This window comes from Bos grunniens, chromosome 27 (genome assembly GCF_055505025.1).
Source record: "Bos grunniens cultivar Pamir isolate PY7600 chromosome 27, Bosgru_T2T1.0, whole genome shotgun sequence".
Lineage (NCBI taxonomy): Eukaryota > Metazoa > Chordata > Mammalia > Artiodactyla > Bovidae > Bos > Bos grunniens.
This window is the reverse complement of record NC_141191.1, coordinates 31,959,830-31,984,491: the sequence shown is the minus strand read 5'-3', so window position 1 is coordinate 31,984,491 and position 24,662 is coordinate 31,959,830. Positions and strand designations below refer to the sequence as shown.

The 24,662-nt window shown below is 40.2% G+C and overlaps 1 protein-coding gene and 1 non-coding gene across 2 annotated transcripts in view; one reads left to right on the top strand and one right to left on the bottom strand.

Moving 5' to 3' along the window:
• LOC147343739 (uncharacterized) overlaps positions 1 to 22,265 on the bottom strand; it is a 117,627-nt gene extending 95,362 nt beyond the window's left edge. The window contains exons 1-3 of the mRNA XM_086380419.1: positions 22,230 to 22,265; positions 14,876 to 14,948; positions 13,585 to 13,889 (exon numbers count right to left, since the gene is read on the bottom strand). Of these exons, the coding sequence (XP_086236545.1) occupies positions 13,585 to 13,889; positions 14,876 to 14,948; positions 22,230 to 22,265 (414 nt within the window). The remainder of the gene's footprint in view (positions 1 to 13,584; positions 13,890 to 14,875; positions 14,949 to 22,229) is intronic.
• Positions 22,266 to 22,477: 212 nt separating this feature from the next.
• TRNAK-CUU (transfer RNA lysine (anticodon CUU)) lies at positions 22,478 to 22,550 on the top strand. The gene has a single exon. It is a non-coding gene; the product is annotated as a tRNA-Lys (tRNA).
• The last annotated feature ends 2,112 nt before the right edge of the window (positions 22,551 to 24,662 follow it).

The window sequence follows — 24,662 nt, the reverse complement described above, 5'->3', positions numbered from 1 at the left end:
AGTAGGGTTAGGATTTGGGTTAGGGTAAGAGTGTGAATTGGGCTTCCCTGGTGGCTCAGAGGTTAAAGCGTCTGCCTGCAATGTGGGAGACCTGGGTTCGATCCCTGGGTTGGGAAGATCCCCTGGAGAAGGAAGTGGCAACCCACTCTAGTATTCTTGCCTGGATAATCCCATGGACAGAGGAGCCTGGTGGGCTACAGTCCACAGGATCGCAAAGAGTTGGACACGACTGAGCGACTTCACTCACTTCACTAAGAGAGTGAATTGGGGTTTGGGTTAGGACTGCCTCAGATTTTCAATTTATGAAAGGAAATTTCCAAAATGGAGATATTCTTATCCCAGGAAAAGCATCCTCTTCATTTATTTAACCTCCTGTAAATTTGTTACTGTTCAACAAAGCTCAGCGTTATATGCTACAATCCACCCTAGTCCAAGCCCCATGCATTCTCACCTGTACTAATGCTTCATCCTCATAACTGGTCCTCCTCCTCTATGGTGGTTCCCTCACAATCCTAACCTACACAGCATCCAGAATGATCTCTACTAATGAGAATCAGTCTGTGTAACCCCTGGACCTAAGATCTTCCTTTTCACAGCCAACAAGTTCCTATGTTATTTGCTACCTGATGGCTCTTCCAACTTCACCTTCAACTTCTTCCATTTTCCATTCTCCTTCCACACATAATAGTAAGCTCATGATTATCTAAGGGACTTTCTCATTCTATTTATTTTCCCTAAAATCACCTGATCCCAGATATTGGCATTTTCTTCCTGTCATTTCATTCAGGCTTCATTTTGCACAACAGAGTGGTCTTCCCTGACTATTCAACTTACCTACAGCCTACTTCTGCTTGCAGACAATTCCCCCTCCTCAGCTCACTCTCTGCCATCTCATTATTTTTTTCAGAAATTATTACTATCTGTTCATATGTTTATTTACTTGCTTATTTTTCTATCTTCCCCACCCCCCATCTCCAACTAGAGATAAGCTGCATGCGATCAAGACCTTGTTGAATGAATGTTGAGTTTATACATCAGCCCATTTAAGACATAGTCCCTTCCTGTAGAAAGTAGAACAAAACAGCTATTAAATATAACATGTGAAAAGTATTATAGATGAGGTCAGGCCACAGAGTATAGGTGTTCAAGGCAAGATGGCTTGTACCTGGAATGAATAGGGAAAACTTCATGATGCAGGAGATCTTTTACTTAATTGGTCAAGGGTCTGAGACCTGCAGTTGGTTTTAGATAAATATGATCCCAGAGAAAAAGTATAGCTAGATATTCTTCAAGACGTGTGGATGATGAACCCCAAATCTTGTTGCATGAATAAGGGAAGGGATGCCAGACAAGGCAGCCATGGCCCTTCCAAGGAGTTCATTATTGGTTTTTTTATGATGTGGGGTGGGGGAGGGGGGGAACTTCCTTGTTACTAAAATGAAGAAATGTGTGGCACTTTTTCTTTGCGATTTCAAAATGAAAGTGAAAGTCATTCAGTTGTCTCCAACTCTTTGTGACCCTATGGACTATCCAGTCCATGGAATTCTCCACACCAGAATACTGGAGTGGGTAGCCTATCCCTTCTCCAGGGGATCTTCCCAACCCAGGAATCGAACCCAGATTTCCCACATTGCAGGCAGATTCTTTACCAGGTGAGCCAGGGAATTTCAAAGCCAAAAATAAATTAAACAGAAAATAAACTTATTTTCCTAAATTATACCCTTCTAGTAAAAAAAATAAATAAATAAGTGCACCTAGCCTAATATATCTGGCTAGTTGTGATAAATTGATTTAATGTTCAATAAATAAGAGTTTGTCTCTTAAATAAACTAGAATTAGAGATAAATTTCAAAGACTTATATCTGCTGTTTCTTCCTCTCACTTATCCTCTCCCCAAAGACAACACACGGACTTCTTTAAAAAGAAACTAAAATAAACAATATCTGTGACCATAAATATAAAAAGCCTGGGAATAATTCTTTGTTGTACGTAAAGTTGAAAACAAAGTGCCCTCCCCTCCCAGATGACATTTAAGCCCTGCCAGTATCCCAATCACTCACTCCCTGTCCCTCACCCAGATATTTGTTCTTGTAATAATCTTGTTCCTCTTGTAGCAACAGAATTCTCTCCAGCAGCCTCCTATATCCTTGTAGGCAATGGGCTGTGTCCATCCCCATCAGCACAAAGGACACAGTAATATAGATCTGGAGACACACTGTCTAGTGAGGAGCCAAGAAAAGAGGTTTTGGCAATGACATGGCCCTGATTACTTATGAGCGCTGTCAGCGCAATCACCCAGTTAGAGCCCTGCCGCCACCTTGCTTCTGTGCTGTGGTGGTTTGATCTTTTTCAAAGCAAAGTCCACCCAGCTGTTAAAATAGATAAGGAGGCCAATATGGCCGTTCAGTCTCCTCACAGAAGAATAAGTTACCAACATCAACACACACAGCCACGTACACACTCCAGAAACCAGTGGCACTGAAGATTTCATCAGCTGTCTGACAAGAGGATATTTAATTAACTCTCGTACCTGTCTCTCCCTGCATGAGACAAACAAATCAAGGAGCTCTGGAAGAATAATTAGTTCAAGATGTAAAAGCAGCATCTGACTTTTAAAAGAATTAAAAATAAGTAAAAACCCTTCAAAACGAGAGACAGAAGCAGTGGGAGTCCAGAGTGTTTAATTATCATGGATTAGGAGCCCAGGACCCTTGCTAAGTGCTTTGCCACCAAGCATTCTTCTGAGATCAGGAGCCAGCTGGGCCCTGATGCACCAAAATATATACAATAAAACCCAGAGTCTGAACATATGGCCACCTCAGAAGGCAAAACGTGTGTCTTTGAAAAATGCACTTGGAGTATAAAAGCTCTACTCTCTCACGTTTGGAAGTGTGTGTACTGGGAGTTATTTTCCCAGTGGTGTGGATGGGTGTGCAGTATTAGAGAAGAACCAACTTTCCTCACTACTAATTTATGCACAGAGAGAGACGCTCGCCTCTTCCCCCATCTTTAATCAGTGTGCACATGGAAACAGAAATTAAGTTACTTGATTGATGAATTTGGAAAGTATACCTGAGTGTGCTCAGTTCCACCCCTTTTACACTCAATCTGTTGGCAGGAAGCTTCTATTTTCTGCTAGACAGATCCCCATGAAGGAAGCCTTTGATTCTCCTGTTGCTCCTGTGCTAGAGACGTGGCATTAACAAGATCGCTGTATCACAGAAATTTTAATAGAGATGTGGTGTTAACAAGATCACTGTTATCACAGAGATTAAACCACATTCTCGGATTTTTTTGTTGTTGTTGTTTACTTCATTTTTTGTTTTGTTTGTATTACAGATGCTGTTTTGTTTTCTGCCTTCTGATGTCTGTGCCTGTCTTTCAATTATTTTAGAATTTAGACACAGAGGATGAATGTATTTATTGGTGCCTCAAACACCTCTTTCACCTAGTGGGAGAAATGCCTGGATACCATAATGAGAACTTTTAACAATTTTCTGTTATCCTTTGTTACATTAATGGACTCGTAATATCTTTTTGACTTAAGGCAAACCAGGATAAAGATAAAAGGAACAGTCACAAAGCCAGAAATAATTTTTTAATATGCATCAACTTGAAGTTATAAAAACTGGAGAACTGTCTTAGGGGAGAATTCTTGAATGGAGGGATGTGGGTCAGGAAGCCCTAGATGCATTCACCAAAAAAATGTCAGAAAGAGAAGAAGTCATCATTTTTACTTCCCATAGCCTAAATCCATTACATTTCCATCAATAATAGTCGAGAATTTTTTTTCTCAAAAAAAGCGCACTTGCCAGCCCTTCTGCAATGAGTCATTTACTTCCTTTGTGGCTTTAACAATAGTTTGCTATCCATTCCCGGCAAAGGACTCCATTCACTGTGGCCTTGGACTTTTTCTTCTGACTTTGATTTTCTTCTCCCCAAACACGTTGGTTCAACTGGATTTGCAGATTCTTTTATGTCATGTCGAGTTTAATCCTCCTCTTTCCTCTTGGTAGACTTTGTCCTTTAGACTGTCTCTTGATTTCCCACCTAGGACATTTTTTTTCCTCTTTATACACTGGACATGAGTAGTCAATAATAACCTCCTAGAATGCACTTCTGGAGAAGGCAATGGCACCCCACTCCAGTATGTTGCCTGGAAAATCCCATGGATGGAGGAGCCTAGGAGGCTGCAGTCCATGGGGTCGCTAAGAGTCAGACACGACTGAGCAACTTCACTTTCACTTTCCACTTTCATGCATTGGAGAAGGAAATGGCAACCCACTCCGGTGTTCTTGCCTGGAGAATCCCATGGATGGAGAAGCCTGGTAGGCTGCCGTCTATGGGGTCGCACAGAGTCGAACATGACTGAAAGGACTTAGCAGCAGCAGCAGCAGAATGTAGCTCAGGCCCTCTCATGCTTGGAAGGATTGGTAACTAACATTTATTATATACCAGAAACTATAAAAGTATTATAATACCTTCAACAATACAAAAATATATCTATACAAGTTTATTAATTTCAGCATTCTTTATTAAAAGCAAAATACTGGAAATATCCCCAACGTCCATGCATAGAAGAAGGACTGAATAAACTATGATATATCCTAACAGCACAGAAACCATGCAACTACCAAAGAATGTGAAAGATCCCTAAAAAGTGATATGGGGAAATTTTCTGCATATACTATTAAGTGAAAGTGAAAACAAAAAGCACATACAAGTATCTACAGTGTGCTACTTTTGAGGAAGGGGAAAAAAAGGGATATAAGAAGCTATATATGTCTCTGATTATATGTGCAAAAATAAATACAGGAAGACTACACTAGAAACTTATGAGACTGATTACTTAAAGGGGGAAGGTGGGATTGGGATGAAAAGACTGTGAGAATGGCAATGAGCTAATACGATGAGGGAGGAGAGCACAGCTCTGAGGACAGCTTTTGTTACCTCCTGACCTTTAGAATATCCTAAAATGAAAGAATGAATGAATCATAAATCAATGAAACCCACTGAATTGCTGGGGGAATGCAAAAGGGAATACAAACAAATGAATCCAACTGTAGTAAAAGTAAATAAGTACATTGAAATACATGAAGGAAGAAAATAAATAATTTAAATAACTGGAATATAACGTTTTGACTATGTATTTTGTAATTTAAAAAGACCAAAGAATCCATCCACAGATAGTGTCCTCTATTTTCTAAGTTCAGTTTTCATAGGAGTATAGTTTAGCAATTCTGAAACAACTTTGTGCACATACAGAGACTGAACAAATAAGTAAACAGACTGCAAGTAACGAGAGTCACATTCCTCAATGCTGGAAAAAGGAATTCTGGACAAGGAAAGAAGGAATGTTAAACTGAACTCTGTAGTACTTAATTGAATTCCTAACTTAGAGGTGGAGAAGGCAATGGCAACCCATTTCAGTACTCTTGCCTGGAAAATCCCATGGATGGAGGAGCCTGGGAGGCTGCAGTCCATGGAGTCCCTAAGAGTCGGATACAACTGAGTGACTTCACTTTCACTTTTCACTTTCACGCATTGGAGAAGGAAATGGCAACCCACTCCAGTGTTCTTGCCTCGAGAATCCCAGGGACAGGGGAGCCTGGTGGGCTGCCATCTATGGGGTCGCACAGAGTCAGACACAACTGAAGCGACTTAGCAGCAGAAGCAGTAGCAGTAACTTAGAGGACAATAGGAATCAGAATGAATCTGTGTGTTCCTATATATATAAGGACAGATAAATACAAAAATGTAGATGTGTGAATGTAGGAATATATAGATAAGAATTTCCTAGCCCTGTCTGATGAGAGGACCTAGAAGAAATGCTATCTTGATAGAAAGTAGCACACCTTGTATCCAGATTTTAATTTCTAAATTCCATTCTTCAATAAAAGGAACCAGAGCTCCCTGGAAAAATAGCTGATTCCAAGGCTGGTGTAGAAAAAAATAAAAACAGAGCTTGGGATAATTCTTTGTGGTGCCTGAAAGTAGATAAATGTTCAAAAGAAGATAGGGGCATGTCCAAATAGTACAGGGGCCAAGATGTACTCCCAAAGGCCAAGTCTTGGACACGTGAGCAACAAAATGTGTAACAGTAGTAATGGATTATAATCCACAGAATAAACTAATGATGCACAAGTCTGTACTGAGGTAAGTAAATAAACAAAGAACAGCTCTTCCTTAGAGTAAAATTCCAACTAAAAAGCAAGAATAATGGAATGAAAAAGAAATTACCATACTCAGCATATTAATAACTGTTGTAGGCAAGGATAAAGAGAGTAAGAACAGATAGAAATTATAAACATTAATATTACTAAACAAATAAGATGTTAGACCCAAATTGAGCTGACTACTATGAACAGGTTTTCCCAACATGCTAAACCGCTAAATCTTTCCCTGGTTAATGAGCTCTAAAACTGAATGAGATAAGTATCATCTCTTTTATTCCCATCACCTAATGCAACAGACACTAACAATAACATATTCCTACTTCAGAGGACAACAGAGGCCAGGAATAGTTCTGCAATATCACAACCAAACGGACAGTGATTGAGGAAATAAGTGGTTCCAAATATACCTAGAATCAACATCAATTAACCAAATTAATCAAAAACAGTAACTTCTTCCAGATCTTTATGCTTTCCATTAGATGATAAATTCCTTTAGTGCAAGGCAAGGAGCTTATTTTACCTTAAATAGCTAACGTTTCTTAAGGGTTTTCCATGTGCCAACCTCTCTGCTTATAAATTTATGTACACGACTGCACAGCTTTATCAGAGTCCTTTACGGATTAGAAACTAGCATAACCTCCATTATCACAGGAAAACTTGGAAGGTGGTAGACAACGTGCAAAATCTAAATCCAGGCTTTCCATCTGACTTGCTCTTATAAACTACACAACACACTTGGTGTAAAAGGAAGAGACGTGCATTGGATCTAATATGCTGTCCTCATGCCTTCCTCTGTTGGTCTCTTTGGAAACTCAGTGTGTTTCTAGTGCATAATTACAACTGCTGATTTCTTGAAAAGGTCAGGCAGTGCCCCTCAAGGTGCATTTTTTCCATCACATGCCATGCGAGCATGACTCTTCCAGCTCTGTCATTTACTGTGATAGATTTCCTATATTTCCAATAATGTTCTTTTGGGGGAAAGTTTTAAATCAGATTTGAGGGCAATGAAGGGTTAATGAAATGATCTTGGTGTAATTATTCACTATAAAACATCTTCCTTTTTAGTCGTGGCTTTAGATGATTTAATTTATGAATAAAAACAAAAAATCTCCTGGGGCAACAGAGAAAGCTGATACCAAGAGGAGAGGTACCTATTCTGTAACAATTTTGATCACAAGTGGAAAACCATGTTACTTGTCAAAGGCACTATTAGGAAACTCACTAAGACGCAAAGTGGAAACAAACCACTACCACAACCACAACAGCCTGCTTGCCTTTTCCTGTTGCTCAGAAATATCTGTATTTTTCCATCTAGAACAACTGTTTGAAATGTAAGACAGAAAATCCCTGGGTGACATGAGTCAATGTTTTCTGTTCTGTGTCCATTGTATTGAATACATGGGGATTCAGACACACCCAACTCCTGTCAAACCTTCCTCCCTCTCTGAAGTGGCTTCACAGCAATGTGATTAGAATCCTTAGAACTCAAGCAAAGTTGTTTGATGTATGACAGAAATCAAACCAATATTGTACAGCAATCGTCAATCAACTTAAAATAAAATAAATATTAAAAAAATAAGAAAGTCAGAGGAGGATGGTAAGTATGCAGAGTGTCTTTTACCTAAAGCAAAATGGGTCTCTCCGCACTTAATCTTTATTACAGTGCCATTTTGTGGAAGGTTTCTGGTTGATGCTTTACTTTTCTGAACCAAAAAGCATTTATATAACTCAGCTGTTAAAATCATGGGGAGGAACAGCACAGGTTTTTGTTTTTTGTGTGTGTTTTCTCCCCCTGTGTAGAGGCATGGTATATCAGTGTCCAGCGCCCTAAGTCCACACACCCCTTGTACTGACAAATTATTGCTAAATAAAGCTGGATGAAAAGCAAAGGTCAAGACAGACTGGGCTTCTCAGGTCATTCAATTGATAAAGAATTCTCCTGCCAAGCAAGAGATGTGGGTTCGATCCCTGTTTCAGGAAGATCCCCTGGAGAAGGCAATGGCTACCCACTCCAGTATTCTTGCCTAGGAAATCCCATGGACAGAGGAGCCTGGGGGACTACAGTCCATGAGGTGGCAAAACAGTCAGACATGACTTAGCAACTAAACCACCACCACAAGGCAGACCATCTCAAGTGATCCACGTCTGAGATATTTGATCAGCTTTCTGTGTGACACCACCAAGGAGCAGAAGGCAGAAAAGCCCTGTGTTCTAGTCAGACTTCTGCCCTTAACCAGCTTGGATGCTTGCAAAGCCTCTCACTAATATCTTACCCACTGTGCTCAGTGAATTTGTCTTTTCTCCTCCCAGGCCTTCCCAAAGAGCAACATTAATCATGACACTTCCCTGTGTAAAAACATCTTTTAATTGCAATCAAATAAAATTAGAATTCTTTAGACAGACATATAAGGCCCCTCATAACCATATCAGAAGTGTCCTTCAGAAAGTCTATTGCTGTACAGCCTCTTCTAGGATTGTCCCACCTGTTATCTTTTTCAGGGGGATGACCTGGAAAAATGGAATGGGATGACCAGTAGCTTATGACACAACCTGGTGGGGAAAATACTGCCTGAATATAAATGATGATTATTAAATGAGCCAATCTGATTCACTTCTTGGAATCTGTGCTAGAAAACAAGGGGAGAAATTAGCAAATTAACAGAAACGTGGACAAACAGAAAGGATATGAATTAATGGTAGATAACCAGAGTGAAACCTCATAAGTTTTGCTTCCAAGATTCCTAGACCTGCTTTGGATTTCAAATGATCTCCCTAGTTCAAGCTCAGGGCCCTTAGTTTTGCTTGGTTCCTGCTCTCCCCTGCCCAGGTGTTTGGCTTTGCCTAGCTTCTCTCCAGCTTCGGGCATATGGCTAAGATCCTTGCTTACTTACTCTCATGTGTATCCTTAGAATACACTCACCATAATTTAAGATAACCATATTGAGTGTATTGCTGTTCAAATACCACCTTCACTACCAACTTCATCTGCAACAACAGAAATAAAACAGAAATATGACTTTAAACTTACTTCACTTGAAACATACTTATTCTTTATTAAGATTCTGGATTAAATATCATGTTGTCTAGAAAACCACATGGCTCTGGAGGCCAGACTTTGAAACTGAGATGGTGACAGCGCCCTGCTCCCTCTGAAATCTTAGATGGTGACTCTGTCTTAGGGGCTTCTGCTTTCTGGCATTTTGGTGGCCATCCTTGAAGTTCCTTGCTTGGAGATACATCACTGCTCCTTGTCACATAGGAGATACAATAGCTGCTCCTTGTCACATAGGAACTTTGTCCTTGTGGGTCTCTACCCTTGTTTTAGGAGGGCACCAGTCATGTGGTTTATGGTTAACATATTATCCTACTATAATATGACCTTGTCTTAACCAATTATATCCGTAAGCACCCTATTTCTTAATAGGGTCACAGTCTGAAGTCCCAGGGGGTAAGACTTCAATATAACTTTTGAGCAAGATGCAATTCAACCCATCAGATCAGATCAGATCAGTCGCTCAGTCGTGTCTGACTCTTTGCAACCCCATGAATCACAGCACGCCAGGCCTCCCTGTCCATCACCAACTCCCAGAGTTCACCCAGACTCACGTCCATCGAGTCAGTGATGCCATCCAGCCATCTCATCCTCTGTCGTCCCCTTCTCCTCCTGCCCCCAATCCCTCCCAGCATCAGAGTCTTTTCAAATGAGTCAACTCTTCACATCAGGTGGCCAAAGTACTGGAGTTTCAGCTTTAGCATCATTCCTTCCAAAGAAATCCCAGGGCTGATCTTGAGAATGGACTGGTTGGATCTCCTTGCAGTCCAAGGGACCCTCAAGAGTCTTCTCCAACACCACAGTTCAAAAGCATCAATTCTTCGGCTCCCAGCCTTCTTCACAGTCCAACTCTCACATCCATACATGACCACTGGAAAAACCATAGCCTTGACTAGACGAACATTTGTTGGCAAAGTAATGTCTCTGCTTTTGAATATGCTATCTAGGTTGGTCATAACTTTCCTTCCAAGGAATAAGTGTCTTTTAATTTCATGGCTGCAGTCAACATCTGCAGTGATTTTGGAGCCCCCCAAAATAAAGTCTGACACTGTTTCCACTGTTCCCCATCTATTTCCCATGAAGTGGTGGGACCGGATGCCATGATCTTCGTTTTCTGAATGCTGAGCTTTAAGCCAACTTTTTCACTCTCCACTTTCACTTTCATCAAAAGGCTTTTGAGTTCCTCTTCACTTTCTGCCATAAGGGTGGTGTCATCTGCATATCTGAGGTTATTGATATTTCTCCCGGCAATCTTGATTCCAGCTTGTGTTTCTTCCAGTCCAGCGTTTCTCATGATGTACTCTGCATATAAGTTAAATAAACAGGGTGACAATATACAGCCTTGACGAACTCCTTTTCCCATTTGGAACCAGTCTGTTGTTACATGTCCAGTTCTAACTGTTGCTTCCTGACCTGCATACAAATTTCTCAAGAGGTAAATCAGGTGTTCTGGTATTCCCATCTCTTTCAGAATTTTCCACAGTTTATTGTGATCCACACAGTCGAAGTCTTTGGCATAGTCAATAAAGCAGAAATAGATGTTTTTCTGGAACTCTCTTGCTTTTTCCATGATCCAGCAGATGTTGGCAATTTGATCTCTGGTTCCTCTGCCTTTTCTAAAACCAGCTTGAACATCAGGAAGTTCATGGTTCACATATTGCTGAAGCCTGGCTTGGAGAATTTTGAGCATTACTTTACTAGCGTGTGCTGCTGCTGCTGTTAACTTGCTTCAGTTATGTCCAACTCTGTGTGACCCCACAGATGGCAGACCACCAGGCTCCGCCATCCCTGGGATTCTTCAGGCAAGAACACTGGAGTGGGTTGCCATTTCCTTCTCCAATACATGAAAGTGAAAGTGAAGTCGATCAGTAAGTGTCCGACTCTTCGTGACCCCATGGACTACAGCCTACCAGGCTCCTCCATCCATGGGATTTTCCAGGCAAGAGTACTGGAGTGGGTTGCCAAGATCAGTGCAATTGTGCGGTAGTTTGAGCATTCTTTGGCATTGCCTTTCTTTGGGATTGGAATGAAAACTGACCTTTTCCAGGCCTGTGGCCACTGCTGAGTTTTCCAAATTTGCTGGCATATTGAGTGCAGCACTTTCACAGCATCATCTTTCAGGATTTGGAATAGCTCAACTGGAATTCCATCACCTCCACTAGCTTTGTTCATAGTGATGCTTTCTAAGGCCCACTTGACTTCATATTCCAGGATGTCTGGCTCTAGGTCAGTGATCACACCATCGTGATTATCTGGGTCATGAAGATCTTTTTTGTACAGTTCTTCTGTGTATTCTTGCCATCTCTTCTTAATATCTTCTGCTTCTGTTAGGTCCATACCATTTCTGTCCTTTATCGAGCTCATCTTTGCATGAAATGTTCCTTTGGTATCTCTGATTTTCTTGAAGAGATCCCTAGTCTTTCCCATTCTGTTGTTTTCCTCTATTTCTTTGCATTGATCGCAGAAGAAGGCTTTCTTATCTCTTCTTGCTATTCTTTGGAACTCTGAATTCAGATGTTTATATCTTTCCTTTTCTCCTTTGCTTTTCTCTTCTCTTCTTTTCACAGCTATTTGTAAGGCCTCCCCAGACAGCCATTTTGATTTTTTGCATTTCTTTTCTATGGGAATGGTCTTGATCCCTGTCTCCTGTACAATGTCACAAACCTCAGTCTACAGTTCATCAGGCACTCTATCTATCAGATCTAGGCCCTTAAATCTATTTCCTACTTCCACTGTATAAATATAAAGGATTTGATTTAGGTCATACCTGAATGGTCTAGTGGTTTTCCCTACTTTTTTCAATTTAAGTCTGAATTTCACAATAAGGAGTCCATGGTCTGAGCCACAGTCAGCTCCTGGTCTTGTTTTTGCTGACTGTATAGAGCTTCTCCATTCAACCCATAACAGGAGTCAAAAATTGTGATCCCTACCACCTTTACCGCTAACCAACTGTGTGCATTTAGACAAGTTATTTTTTCTAGGTCCTCTTTTTCTTTTCCAAACTAGGAGTTCAGTTCAGTGCAGTTTAGTTGCTCAGTCGTGTCTGACTCTTTGCGACCCCATGAATCCCAGCACGCCAGGCCTCCCTGTTCATCACCAACTCCAGGAGTTCACTCAAACTCACGTCCATCGAGTCAGTGATGCCATCCAGCCATCTCATCCTCTGTCGTCCCCTTCTCCTCCCGCCCTCAATCCCTCCCAGCGTCAGAGTCTTTTCCAATGAGTCAACTCTTCGCATGAGGTGGCCAAAGTACTGGAGTTTCAGCTTTAGCATCATTCCTTCCAAAGAACACCCAGGGCTGATCTCCTTCAGAATGGACTGGTTGGATCTCCTTGCAGTCCAAGGGACTCTCGAGAGTCTTCTCCATCACCACAGTTCAAAAGCATCAATTCTTTGGCGCTCAGCTTTCTTCACAGTCCAACTCTCACATTCATACATGACTACTGGAAAAACCATAGCCTTGACTAAGCGGACCTTTGTTGACAAAGTACTGCCTCTGCTTTTGAATATCCTATCTAGGTTGGTCACTTACAGTGCCCAAATAACTGGTTTGTTGTAAACAACCAATGAAATACTTTACTAACAAGTTCCTCTTACAAGGCAGGTATTCAACACTATTAGTCCACAGAGAAGTAATATTTAAAAATCCCTATCTTAACCAGTATCCAAAGGGGAAAATAATCCTCAGGCCCATCCACGTTGCTGCAAATGGCATTATCTCATTCTTTTAAATGGGTAATATTCCATTGTATGTATGTACCACATCTTTATCCATTCACCTGTCAATGAAGGAACCTGGAGACTATCATACTACGGACTTAAATTAAACAGAGACAGACAAATATCATACACTATCATTTATATGTGGAATCTAAAAAAAAAAAAACGATACAAATGAATTTATTTAGAAAAGAGAAACAGACTCACACACAAAAGAACAAAATTTATAGTTATCAGGCCGAAGGGTGGGGGAAGGGGGAGGGATAGATTGGGAGGTCAGTATTGACAATTACACACAGCTATATTTAAAATATAATCAACAAGGACCTCCTGTAAAAATAAATAATTAAAAATCAAAAGGAAAAACAGGAAAAAAGCTAGCATGAATTCAGGGCCTATAACGTATCAAGCTCTTTAAGAAACTAAGAAACTATTCAGGAGGCATGGGTGGGAGTTCCCCCCAGAATGCGACAGAATCTGTTTTGAGACCATTAGCGTCTCCCTGTACGTACCTCAAAGGTCGATCCACAGCACCTTCCACGGCTACATGCAGACCAAGTTCTAAGAGGCCAAACTGGAGCCACAGGCCCTGCACTTTCACTAACTTAACCAAAGTGCACTTTTGACGGACTTACCCGTTTTAAAGTGACGGCTCTGTCTGCCGATTCCTGCGCTCCCTGAAGCCCTCCACCCCAGACTCGAGCTGAGCCTCCACTTCTGTTGAACTGGGCCCCAGTTCCAGAAACTCGTGGATCTCTACGGGGCGCTGGAGGGGCCACACTCTGCGGTGACGGAAGCCGGGAGGCTTTCGCGTAGCCAAACCCAGCCGTTCTGATCAGCTGCTTCGCGGACGAGGAGCAGTCAACTGCAGGAACGGGATCAAGCTGAAGGTAAGGATGCCGGTGAGATGGCGAATGAAGCTCTTCCTGGATCAACTTAACTTGGTTAGATTAAGTTAAATAATTTAAAAAGAAACATGGGAAGAGAGGGGAAGAATCTCCAATGACCTTTTCTCTTTCATTTTTTGAGATGCTGTGTTCAGAGGCCTGGCGTTCAAGGCCAAGTGTGGCGAGCTGGACTAGGCTTTTTCATTTACTAAGGTGTTTGCCGCTTTGCCACCTCACAGAGGCTGTGCTTTTCAATTCAGAGGTAGCAATTGAAAACAGAAAGTTCTACTCGCCGATTCTTTTTTTTAATCTTATTTTTTCTTCCATTTAAGAGTTTTCTTGACTCATGCAGCACAAACCGACCGACACGAAGGATTACTGAAAAAATTTTCCCTTGTGAAATTAACCTACTTGTTCTGGGATGGATGGAATATTTTTTTAACTCTTAAAACTTGATTAAGGCCGACTTGGCCTTGCGTGAGGGTTCTCTCAGCTCTTTAAATGGAAATCAGAAAAATCTGCCTCTTTTGAGCTATTGATGTCTCTTTCATGTGCCAAATATGGAGATGAGATGCTACAAGTGAAAGGCAAATAAAAACAAGCTGGTTTAAAAAACTGAAACCTACTTTATTCCACACTTGACACCTTGCTTTAGTTTTGTTTCCTAGTTTGTGTTTTAGTTAGTTTTGTTCTCAACTGGGAAGTATAATTTTTGATTTACTTTGTTCACCAGGTAAATCGACTATCCTTTATTTTTGTTGGACTGTTTTGACTTTGCTTATGGGTGTATATGTATGTATTCCATTATTTTAACTATTATTTGCCTGATTTTGTAACTGCCATTTGTCTGGGATTCATCTTTGGTTTCTCTTTTTTGGGTATTTGCTTTAATCTCACTTAATGCCATAACAAACCACTTGTGAAATCTTTGTTCCTGACCAGAGATCAAGCCCCGAGCCTTTGGAGTGGGAGCACTGACTCCAAGACCCTAGACTATGAGAGAACGAACCATAGGTAGTATCAAATAGTGAGAACTAACACAAAGGACACCACTTGAATACAAGAGCCAGCTTCACCCAACCATGAGCAGCATCCTGTGCAGTATGCCTCATCTAAACAACAAACAAAACAAAAATACAAACCCAGTCATCAACAGACAGGAGTATGACCTCACTCAACCTTGCCCATCAGAGAACAAACAAACAAAAACTCAGCACAAATCTCACTCTATAGGAAACTTAAACAAACCACCAGACCAACCTTCAGTTCAGTTCAGTTCAGTCGTTCAGTCGTGTCCAACTCTTTGCAACCCCATGAATCGCAGCACGCCAGGCCTCCCTGTCCATCACCAACTCCCGGAGTTCACCCAGACTCACATCCATCGAGTCAGTGATGCCATCCAGCCATCTCATCCTCTGTCGTCCCCTTTTCCTCCTGCCCCCAATCCCTCCCAGCATCAGAGTCTTTTACAATGAGTCAACTCTTCACATGAGGTGGCCTAAGTACTAGAGTTTCAGCCTCAGCATCATTCCTTCCAAAGAAATCCCAGGGCTGATCTCCTTCAGAATGGACTGGTTGGATCTCCTTGCAGTCCAAGGGACTCTCAAGAGTCTTCTTCAACACCATAGTTCAAAGGCATCAATTCTTCAGCGCTCAGCCTTCTTCACAGTCCAACTCTCACATCCATACATGACCACAGGAAAAACCATAGCCTTGACTAGACAAACCTTTGTTGGCAAAGTAATATCTCTGCTTTTGAATATGCTATCTAAGTTGGTCATAACTTTCCTTCCAAGGAGTAAGCATACCTTACGAGGGCAGAAACCAAAAGGAAGAAAGAAATCAACCTTAAAGCCAGGGAAAAGGAGACCTTAAACACAATAAGTTTAAAAAAATAATGAAAAGGCAGAGAAATACTACACAAATTAAGGAACAAACTAGAAACACAGAAGTCCAAATAAATGAAGATGAAATAAGCAAGCTACCTGAGAAAGAACTCAGAATGATGATAGTAAAGATGATCAAAAACCTTGAAAACAAAATGGAGAAAATACCAAGAATCAATTAACAAAAACCTAGAAAATTTAAAGAATAAACATATAGAGACGAACAACACACTTACTGAAATTAAAAATACTCTGGAAGAAATCAGTAGCAGAATATCTGAAGCAGAAGAACGAATCAGTGAGCTGGAAGATAAAGTGGTGCAAATAACTTCTGAAGAGCAGAATAAAGTAAAAAGAATGAAAAGAACTGAGGACAGTCTCAGAGACCTCTGGGACAATATCAAACACACCAACATTTGACTTATATGGGGTCCCAGAATAAGAAGAGAAAAAGAAAGGGTATGAGAAAATTTTTGAAGAGATTATAGTTGAAAATTCCTCCAACATGAACAAGGAAATAGTCAAATCCAAGAGGTGCAAAGAGTCCCATACAGGATAAACCCAAGGAGAAAAATGCCAAGACACATACTAATCAAACTAACAAAGACTAAACACAAAGAAAGAATATTAAAAGCAGCAAGTAACATACAAGGGAAACCCCATATGTTTAACAGTTGATCTTTCTGCAGAAACTCTGCAGGCCAGACAGGAATGGCAAGATATATTTAAAGTACTGAAAGGGGAAAATCTACAACAAAGATTACTTTACCCAGCAAGGATCTCATTCAAAATTGATGGAGAAATAAAAAGCTTTTCAGACAAGCAGAAGTTAAGAGAATTCAGTACCACCAAATCAGCTTTACAACAAATGTTAAAGGAACTTATGTAGTCAAGAAATACAAGAGAAGAAAAAAGATCTACAAAATCAACCCCAATTAAGAAAATTGCAATAGAAACTTATATATCAATAATTAAGTGTAAATGGATTAAATGCTTCAACCAGAAGACACAGACTGGCTGAATGGATACAAAAATAAGACCCATATATATGCTGTCTACAAGAAACCCACTGCAGACCTAGAGACACATATAGACTAAATGTGAGAGAATGGAAAAATATATTCCATGCAATTGGGAAACAAAGAAAGCTGGAGTAGCAATCTTCATGTCAGACAAAACAGACCTTAAAATAAAGAAGATTGCAAGAGATAAGGAAGAACACTACCTAATAATCAAGGAATCAATCCAAGAGGAAGACATAACAGTTGTAAATATCTATTCACCCAACATAGGAGCACCTCAATACATAAGACATACACGAACAGACATAAAAGGAGAAATTGACAGTAACACAATAGTAGGAGACTTTAACACCCTACTCACACCAATGGACAGATCATCAAAACAGAAAATTAATAAGGAAACACAATTCTTAACATTAGATGAGATGAATCTCATTGATATCCTGAGGACATTCCAAATGCAGATGAATGCACCTTCTTCTCAAGTGCACATGGAACATTCTCTGAGATAGACACATCTTGGGCCACAAGTGAAACAACTGACAAAGGATTAATTTCCAAAATATACAAGCAGCTCATACAACTCAATACCAGAAAAAAAACCCAATCAAAAAATGGGAAAAAGACCTAAACAGACATTTCTCCAAAGAAGACATGCAGATGGCTAAAAAACACTTGAAAACATGCTCAACATCGCTCATTATTAGAGAAATGCAAATCAAAACTACAATGAGATATCACCTCACACAAGTCAGAATGACCATCATCAAAAAGTCTACAAACAATTAATGCTGGAAAGGGTGTGGAGAAAAGGGTGTCTCTTGCACTGTTGATGGGAATATAAGTTGATACAGCCACTATGGAAGATAGTATGGAGATTCCTTTAAAAACTAGGAATAAAACCACCATATGACCCAACAATCCCACTCCAAGGCATATAACTTGAGAAAACCAAAATGGAAAAGACACATGTATCCCATTGTTCATTGCAGCACTATTTACAATAGCTAGAACATGGAAACAACCTAGATGTCCATCAACAGATGAATGGATAAAGAAGTTGTGGTACATATACATAATGGAATATAACTCAGCCATAAAAAAGAACCCACTTGAGTCAGTTCTAATGAGGTGGATGAACCTAGAACCTATTATACAGACTGAAGTAAGTCAGAAAGAGAAAGATAAATATTGTATCTTAATGCATATAGAAAGATGGTACTGAAGAATTTATTTACAGGGCAGCAATGGAGAAACAGACATAGAGAATAAACTTATGGACATGGTGGGAGGGGAGGAGAAGGTGAGATGTATGGAAAGAGTAACATGGAAACTTATATTACCATATGTAAAATAGATAGCCAACGGGAATTTGCTGTATGGCTCAGGAAACTCAAACAGGGGCTCTGTATCAACCTAGAGGGGTGGGATGGGGAGGAAGATGGTAGGGAGGTTCAAAAGGGAAAGGATATATGTATACCTATGGCTGACTCATGTTGAGCTTTGACAGAAAACAGCAAGGTTCTGTAAAGCAATTATCCTTCAATTTAAAAAAATACATTAATTTAAAAGAAAAAACATTTCCATGTCATGCTGTTTGTTTTTATGTTGTAAGACAGAAAAATATGGATACCAGTTTATACTCCCCCCAAGTTAATCTTCAAATAGCTGATACTCATGTAGTATGTATACACACTGACACACACCCAACATTCTGCATATGATTAGGGTTGTGTCTCTGATTATATAATATATAATTGGAAGTACTGAAAGAAAATGTTCTTCTAGTTTAGAGACTGTTTTTATATTCTTGTTTAGTTCTAAGTGAATCATTTTAGAAACTATATATATATGGTTTCCCTTGTGGCTCCGCAGTTAAGAATCTGCCTGCAGTGCAGGAGAGGAGGGTTCGATCCCTGGATTGGGAAGATCCCCTGGAGAAGGAAATGGCAACCCACTCCAGTATTCTTGCCTGGGAAATCCCATGGACAGAGGAGCCTGGCGGGCTACAGTCCATGGGTCATGAAGAGTCTAACATGACTTAGCAACTAAACAAGAATATGTGACTATATGTTGTATATAGAAACTATATTGTGTGTGTATATATGCATATGTATATTTTGTTTATCTTGTTTCTCTAAGACATTAAGAACAAAGAAGCAAACCCCCAAAACTTTTGTTTGGTTCATGGTTCAGTAGCAGAGTAAACTCAAAATAAAGTAAAATAAAATATCTTCTGAGCTCAGGTTTGTATTCAAAGTATTAATGTTGCTTTTTCTGGCTTTTAATTCACAATATCATCCCACTTAAGTCTCCTGTAATGATTACAGCCCTTTTGGTTGGTGTAAAGGATGGATGGTTTTTCCTGTTATAGAATGATTATTTATTTGCTTTTTTACTTGTGGGTGTAGCAGCAAATTGAAATCAAAATGATACTTTAAAATGTCCTCTTTGTTGTTGATTCATCTTCAGCTTCCAGTGGACTGTGACAAGTGCCGCCAACCCATTTGTGCCTCCTGCACTTGTGTGTAGCCTCACACGAGATAAACACCCCCTCCTCTCTGCTGGTTATAAATTGGATCTTTGTGTCATTGTTAAGTGAGAAGGTAGGGGCACAATACAGTTTAAGATAACAGCAGACTTGTGCTAGATGCCTGAATGAAGCTAGAACAATAAAAGCCCTGTCCTGTTTTCAACAGGATGTGTGTGCAGTGTACCTGGAGCATATTTTTTGACAGAAGATCATTCATAAAAGGCACTGCACTGCAGAAAGTAAATAGCGCAACTGAAGGAAAACAAATCTATCTAAAACACTAATATCTATTTAGCCCCTTTGGGATACAGTAAGAATGTTAATACAGCTTAGTTTGGGAGCAATGACATCTTGGCCTCTAGGCTCAATTTATATCAGGTTAGCGTTTTAAGAATCATAATTTTTAGAAGATTTAAACTTATTTTTTTACTCATTCTCCTGTTATGCAAATCAATTCAAAATATAAACGATATTTCTCAATATTCATTCTCACTCTGCTATTTACATTGACAGACTTTCCCTGACTGTATCATTCAGTAATTCCATTTGACTTTTTGGGTCCATTGATACTTTACTTTTGTTAATTTCATATTCATTCCTTGCTGACGTTTCTCCTGTAGACAACAGCCTCTTTACTCATCCTGAATCCTGCATAATTTTCCATACTTACAGCTATACCTCTAATAATTGGTTTTCCATCTGCCTCCCTTTTTTCCTATCCCTTAGGTCTTCCTATAATCCCCTTTGATGCTGATTGCTGAGTCTGTACCACTAAGAATTAAGATGGAATGCCCATCAATGCCAATGCTGATTTGAATAGAATAAAAGAAATACAATGGGAGATCATCAAGACTTCTGGCTAATTCTCTCTCTCTCTAGGACAAACATCCATACATCATCTGGTAACTTCAGGCACTAGGGAGAGTTCTTAACAAAAGGGAAAGGAAGGGAGAACGAGATCTTAGGTTGTTCAAGTGAAGAGGTATTTGGGGTACCGAGAATCTCAGCCTGGGGAGAACAGCATGGGGTGCAGCCATTCAGTTGAGTGAGGTGTATCCTGCAGGTTCTTCCAGGCCATTAGAAGTTTTGAATGTATTCAAAACCTAACAGGAAGTTATTGAAAGAGTTTAGATAGAAGAATGGTATTACCAATTAACTCTGTTTTCAAAAGATTCTTCTGAGTGTGTCAAGAAAAATGAATGAAGAGGATGACAAGGATAAAAGCTAAAAGACAAGATGCTCAAAGAAAGTTAAGCGCAGGGTGAAAGATTCTGCTCATAAGTATTTGTGGACATCTCTCAAACAGTTAAATAGCATCTTCAAACCAGGACACAAAAGTGAGGTTTCTATTTCTAGATTTTCTTTCTCCCTGCTACCCCAAAGGAATTTCTATTAGCAGATGGCAAAGTCTCCAGAAAATTCAGAAAGTTAGAATGATTGTGGTGCAAGTATATCTCTCTTCAAAAAAAATTATTTGCTTATTTTTGGCTATGCTGGGTCTTTGGTGCTGCGTGTACTTTCTCTAGTTGCGGTGAGTGGGGGCCACTCTTCACTGTGGTGTTGGAGCTTCTCACTGAGGTGGCTTCTCTTGTTGCGGAGACAGGCTCTAGGCACATGGGCTCAATAGTTCCAGCTTGCAGGTGTAGTTGCTCTGCAACATATGAGATCTTCCCGGACCAGGGATAAAACCCTTGTCCTCTGCATTGGCAGATAGACTCTTAACCACTGGACCACCAAGAGAATCCAAGTATGTCTCTTCTTGTATTGCCCAAGGCTTGGCGTCCCACTGTAACTTGGGTTATAAGCAGTCTACCTAACAGACGTCATCTAGATGTCCAGTTCCAGTATCTTGCTACTTTGTGAACTGCTGTGTCTTTTTATTTATAGGGGAAGAAAAATTTCCTTCTACCCTCCTAGATTCTTTAGGTCATTTAATAATTAAGTTTACATAGACAGATTAATAGGAGAAAAGTGGCTTAATTTCTTGTGTTTGAGACACTCATAAAACTCTTGAGACTCAAGGGCAAGTCAGGCAATTAGTGTTTATATGCTATCATCCTGAGCTAAGGAATGGGATGCGGGATGGGGCTTCAAAGGGGAGGAAGATAATTCACGTTGATAAGATGGGCAAATGTTTGGTAATTAGATGTTTGCCCCACCACACAGGTAAGTCTTTCAAATGAGAATGTTATCTCTGACCATATGCAGGAGACATAAGAGACGTGGGTTCCAACCCTGGGCTGGGAAGATCCCCTGGAGGAGGAAATGACAACCCACTCCAGTATTCTTGCCAGGGAAATCCCATGGACAGAGGAGCCTGGCAGGCTACAGTCCATGGGGCCGCACAGAGTTAGACATGACTGAACATCCGAGCACACACCCACATCTCTGGTAACAGCTGTCTTTCTGAGCCAGGTTCCCTATCGGAATTATTTTAGGGAGTTAGGAAAAGGTAAAAGTTCCTCCTGAATCTGCTGGGTCTTGATTGCCTTCAGCTCAAAATAATTCATATGACAAAGTGGCACATTTTGGGGTGGCCTTTTCTGCTCCCCTTCAGTATCTTAGAGTTGATCACATCATTTCATTTTTAACTTTGCTTTGATCAAATATAGCTGCTTATTTTTTTCTTCTAGTTTTATTGAGATATTATTGATATACAGTACTGTATAAGTTTAAGGTGTACAGCATAATGGCTTAATTTACATACATCATGAAGCAATTATCACAATAAGTTTAGTGAACAATCCATCATCTCTTATAGATACAGTGTGATGAGAACTGTTAGGATTTACTGTTTTCAGTTCAGTTGCTCAGTTGTGTCTGACTCTTTGCGACCCCATGGACTGCAGCATGCCAGGCTTCCCTGTCCATCACCAACTCCCAGAGCTCACTCAAACTCATGTCCATTGAGTCAGTGATCCCATCCACTGTTTTAACAGCATTCATATATACCATGCTGTCGCTGTCACTGTTTAATCGCAAAGTCATGTTTGACTCTTTGCAACTCCATGGACTGTAGCCACGAGGCTTCTCTGTAGCTTGCCATACCCTCTTCCAGGGGATCTACCCAACCCAGGGGCTGAACATGCATCTCCTGTATCTCCTGCATGGCAGGCAGATTCTTTACCGCTGATCCACCAGGGAAGCCCGACATTCTGGCAGGAGGCAAATACCTTGCTGTGTTCTTTTAGGTAATGGCTGTCTGGCTAGCTCAGTTGGTAGAACATGAGACCCTTAATCTCAGGGTCCTTGGTTAGAGTCCAAGGTCAGGTGGGGTTTTCACTGCTTATTGTGGATTCCAGTCCTATGTGGGTTTGCTTTCTGTTCCCAGCTGTCCACTTCTATCTAAAAAAAAAAAAAAAAGCTCTGTTAGGGAAAAGTGAGTTGATTCAGGGAAACCATTCAATTCTTTACAGGTGCTCACTCATGTCTCATCATTTCTGTTTAATATGCCTCCTGCTCTGATTTCCTTTCATCTTTATTATCTTTCCAGTGTTCACCAACCATCACTCTTTACTGCTAACACCAGAGACAACTGTCTGTAAAGCTCTTCTCCTGTGAAATTATTCTACTTCTTTGAAAATTCCTATAATGTAACACTTTGTATCCCTCTTGTGTCCTTTGTGTTTTTTCTGCTTTGATATTTTTTCCTGTTGTTTATTAGATCTTGGTTAACTTAGAAAGACATCAGAAATAAAGCTTTAGCAAGATTTTTCATCTCACTTTCCTGGCCTGTGATCTTTCTGACTTTTTTCCCAAAGCCTGTTATAGGTCTTCCCTGCAAGGTGGCAAATTCAATATAATGCCATTAGCTGTTTCCCTGGCTTTTTTTTTTTTTTTTTGAGAAGAATGGCAGGTATAAATCTTGAGTTTCATCACCATTCACATTGCCATTTCTTAACATCTGTCTAATTGCTATTGACCACAGAAAGTAGTTTTTGATTGAGGCACAATGTAAAGGAATATTGATTGCAGTAAATGAACTTTTGTACAGTCACTGAGTCAATTAAGGAAGAAGATATCTAGCATTGCATCTCATGTAACAAAGTCCAGTTTTCATGTCGCTGACTGGTAGCCCTGGTTCCTTCGCCTCAGCCTGGATATTTGCAGTAAATCCCTTCCTTTGTTTAATATAAAAATACCATCGCCTTGAGCAGAAGGATAGTAAAAAAAAATAAGTCTGTACTCCCGCTGTCCAAAGAGAACAGAAGGAAATTAGAACAAAAACCGATTTTACTTTTAATCCTTCAATAAGAAGCTTTTCTGCATGCATTTTTTATCAAAGCAATATACATTTTATTCTGGGTTAACAATCAAGGAATCCATATCAAGAGGATATCAGCAGCTTGCAGCTGCTGTCACACTGGAAGGAAGCTCAGCTCTGATTTTGCTGAGATGACTGATAATGATAGCATTGTAGGGGGATAGAGCACCTTTCACCCCAAAAGGCTTTCCAGACGTCACTCCTGCCAGCTGTGACTGCTGACGCTGAGGCCTCAAGGGACTTAGATGCAGTGACAGAAATGCCACGTGAAGGGAATGGAGAGAAAAAAAAGCACGAGGCCACAGGACACATATAACCTTATGACCAGAGACCCTTTCAGGGACAGGGAGGAAGTCTTAAAGTCACACAGACTCTTGAGATTTGAACACGGGGGCAAGAAGTTTACAACCCTGACCTCTGATGTGTTAACCTAGCCACAGAAATTCACCCTGGCCTTTGATCCTAGGGCTTGGGTATCCCTGGGGTGTAAAAGGAGACAGCGGGTTCAGTATGTTGTTGCTGTATCTCTTACTCTATTAAGTTTTCATTCAATGGTGATAGCAACTGGTGCTGTGAAAACAAAATATAAGTGAGTTGGCATGTTGCTATGTGTTGGAGGATTCAATGCCTAGCAAATCTAGTGTCATTATTCCTAAAATGCATAGCTTGTTTTTATTATTGCCTTGTAGTTTATGAAATGATATCATAGTTTTTGCATTTGAGCCTCTAACTGGCATATGTGATGGAAAGGCACATTGCTGTTGTTATGTGTATTTTGTCTCTGGTAGTAAAAAATGGAAGACTTGTGGAACTTAATTTATACAAAACTATGCAGGCAGCAATGATTGTTGAATACTAGACCCAGAGATGCCTTCCTCTGGAAAATGCTAGTTAGTCAATGGTGATGAAGGTTAGTTACATTTTTGTTGACATAGATCTCCAAAATATTTCTCACAGAAAAATCTTGCACGCTTATGCCAATGAGTCTCAAACTTCTGATTCACTAAATATCTTCCCGTTTTTAATAGGGTTTTCTTGGCAAGTGGTACCCTATGACTATTGAATTTCATTTGATTTAGAGTTCATGTTGTATGATTTGAGTGATCCATACTGGTTTTAAT